Source organism: Spermophilus citellus, assembly GCF_964194105.1.
Source record: "Spermophilus citellus genome assembly, chromosome: 1".
NCBI lineage: Eukaryota > Metazoa > Chordata > Mammalia > Rodentia > Sciuridae > Spermophilus > Spermophilus citellus.
Window position 1 is genome coordinate 287,960,154 of NC_138182.1, and position 3,145 is coordinate 287,963,298.

Below are 3,145 nucleotides of genomic sequence, written 5' to 3' on the forward strand. Positions count from 1 at the left end.
TGGTGGTGGTGGCGGAGGAGGAGGTGCCTGCATGGTCGGGGCGGGCGCTAGGAAGGAAGGAGGAGGAGGTGGAGGAGGAGGTGGTGGTAAAGTAATGGTGGAGGAGGAGGAGGTGGAGGAGGAGGTAATGGAGGAGGTGGAGGAGGAGGAGGTGGTGGAGGAGGTGGTAGTGGAGAAGGAGGTGGTGGTGGAGGAGGAGGTGCCTGCATGGTCGGGGTGGGCGCTAGGATGGGAGGAGGAGGAGGTGGTGGAGGAGGAGGTGGTAGTAAAGTGATGGTGGAGGAGGAGGAGGTAATGGAGGAGGTGGAGGAGGAGGAGGTGGTGGAGGAGGACGTGGTGGTGGTGGAGGAGGAGGTACCTGCATGGGCGGGGCGGGGCGGGCGCTAGGATGGGAGGAGGAAGAGGTGGTGGAGGTGGTGGAGGAGGTGGAGGAGGAGGAGGTGGTAGAGGAGGACGTGGTGGTGGAGGACGTGGTCGTGGTGGAGGAGGAGGTGCCTGCACAGGCGGGGCGGGCGCTAGGATGGGAGGAGGAAGAGGTGGTGGAGGTGGTGGTGGTGGAGGTGGTGGAGGAGGAGGTGGTCTTGGAGGACGTGGTGGTGGAGGACGTGGTGGTGGTGGAGGAGGAGGTGCCTGCACGGGCAGGGTGGGCGCTAGGATGGGAGGAGGAGGAGGTGGTGGAGGTGGTGGAGGAGGTGGTGGAGGAGGAGGAGGTGGTGGAGGTGGTGGAGGTGGTGGAGAAGGAGGAGGTGGTGGAGGAGGACGTGGTCTTGGAGGACGTGGTGGTGGTGGAGGAGGAGGTGCCTGCATGGGCAGGGTGGGCGCTAGGATGGGAGGAGGAGGAGGTGGTGGAGGTGGTGGAGGAGGTGGAGGAGGAGGAGGTGGTGGAGGTGGTGGAGGAGGTGGAGGAGGAGCAGGAGGTGGTGGAGGTGGTGGAGAAGGAGGAGGTGGTGGAGGAGGACATGGTCTTGGAGGACGTGGTGGTGGTGGAGGAGGAGGTGCCTGCACGGGCAGGGTGGGCGCTAGGATGGGAGGAGGAGGAGGTGGTGGAGGTGGTGGTGGTGGTGGTGCTCGTGCTGGTGATGGTGGTGGTGCTCGTGCCGCTGGACCACGGGCACCACGTAGCCCTCGGCCCCCGGCATGGCTGGAAGGTCCTGCCAGGCCTCGTGCTCCACCACAGGCTGGCCGTGCGGGGCCTTGAGTGGCGAGGAGCCCTCCCTGCCCTTCTGCCGGTATCGCTTGTGGCCGTAGGGCTGTGGTGGGGGCTGTGGAGGGGGCTGTGGGAGGTGGTGGCCGTCCTGAGGGGCCTGGAGGGCCGAGGCAGCCGGCAGGTAGTAGCCAAGGGCCTTCCCCGGCTTGCTGCTGCCTGCCAGCCCCAGTGGCTTCCCTGGGCCCTTGGGGGACCTGAGGAACTGCTTCTCCTGCCCCTTCAGCCGGGGCTGTATGTCCAGGGCCCTCACAGTGGGCTCGGGAACCAGCATGGCATGGTCGGCCAGCATCTGGGACCTGCGGTGATGGGCAGCATGGGTGTCCGGCTCCTGGGAGTGGGACCTGCTCTGGAGATAGGTGGCCCTGTCCTGCTGCTCCTGCCTTGCCTGCTCCGGCAGCCCTACAGACAGGGGACAGAGGATGGGCCCACGCGGGGCCCAGAACAGGGGTCAGTCCTGTCTCCTCTTCCTGGAAGTGACATGTGCTCAAGGTCCACAGGGGGGGCCTCACCAGGGGCTCCCATCCAAGGCCAGCCTGGTGGCCAGGTCAGAGGTCAGACAGGCACAGGCCCTGAAGCCCAGCCCTGGACTTCTGCTGGGAGTCAGTTCCCAGAGTCAGGGTGTCAGGGGACCCAGGTCACCCCTAGGACAGGGCCCAGGCACCATGGCAACCTACTGAATGCCACAAAGGGTGCTACGAGTCAGAAGGAACCAGTGGTGGGCAGGCCTCCTTCTGTCCACTCTGTGGGCTGCCCAATGCTTCTGAGGGAGCTGGTAATTCTGCACTAAAACACCCCTCCCCCATGGGGCAGGGCTTCCTGGATCCCCTGAGGTCTGGCCTCTCCAGGGCTGGGTACATCATGCACACCTGGACAGGCACAGCCTTGCTCCAGGCACTGGCTGGTGCAGAGGAGTGGGCCAGGTCCTCTGAGTGGGTGGGGCACCCTTGGCCCCAACCATGTGGGGGTTCCAGAGCCCTCCGCTTGGCTAGCACCTGGGCCCAGGTGGTGTAGGGTCTTCCGTTACCTACCTGGGCCAAATTTAGAGGTGTAGTTCTTGATCCCAGCCAGGTCCAGGTAGTGGTTTCTGCGCTCGGTGTTCTCATCCACGTAGTAGGACCCCCGCACAGAGCAGGACTGGGGCTCGACGCTGGGCCTCCTGCAAGGGCAGAAAGGAGGGGCCTGACCAGGCACCCCTGGCCAGACCCTCACTCCTTTGACGAGGGGGCATCAGTAGAGGCAGCCAGGCCCCGGGTGCTCTGCCCAGTACCCATGGCCTGGGGCAGCCTGAGGAAGGTTGGGCACCATCCTGAGGAACAAGGCCGATGGTGGTGGTGGTGGTGGTGGAGGAACAAGGCCCATAGTCCATGATGGTGGTGGTGGTGGTGGTGGTGGTGGAGGAACAGGTCCATAGTCCATGATGGTGGTGGTATTGGTGGTGGTGGAGGTGGAACAGGGTCCATAGTCCATGATGGTGGTGGTGGTGGTGGAGGTGGAACAAGGTCCATAGTCCATGATGGTGGTGGTGGTGGTGGTGGTGGTGGTGGTGGAGGAACAAGGTCCATAGTCCATGATGGTGGTGGTGGTGGCGGTGGTGGTGGAGGAACAAGGTCCATAGTCCATGGTGGTGGTGGTGGTGGTGGTGGTGGTGGTGGTGGTGGTGGAGGAGGAACAAGGCCCATAGTCCATGATGGTGGTGGTAGTGGTGGTGGTGGTGGAGGAACAAGGCCCATAGTCCATGATGGTGGTGGTGGTGGTGGTGGTGTTGGTGGTGGTGGAGGTGGAGGAACAAGGTCCATAGTCCATGGTGGTGGTGGTGGTGGTGGTGGTGGTGGTGGTGGTGAAAGAACAAGGCACATAGTCCATGATGGTGGTGGTGGTGGTGGTGGTGGTGGTGGTGGAGGAACAAGGCCCATAGTCCATGATGGTGGTGGTGGTGGT

The 3,145-nt window shown here is 64.1% G+C and overlaps 1 protein-coding gene across 1 annotated transcript in view; it reads right to left on the reverse strand.

Moving 5' to 3' along the window:
• Positions 1-841: 841 nt before the first annotated feature.
• Positions 842-3,145, reverse strand: part of NKD2 (NKD inhibitor of WNT signaling pathway 2) — a 57,964-nt gene continuing 55,660 nt past the window's right edge. Inside the window, exons 6-7 of the mRNA XM_081280806.1 lie at positions 2,236-2,363; positions 842-1,606 (exon numbers count right to left, since the gene is read on the reverse strand). Of these exons, the coding sequence (XP_081136932.1) occupies positions 1,020-1,606; positions 2,236-2,363 (715 nt within the window). The 3' untranslated portion in view covers positions 842-1,019. The remainder of the gene's footprint in view (positions 1,607-2,235; positions 2,364-3,145) is intronic.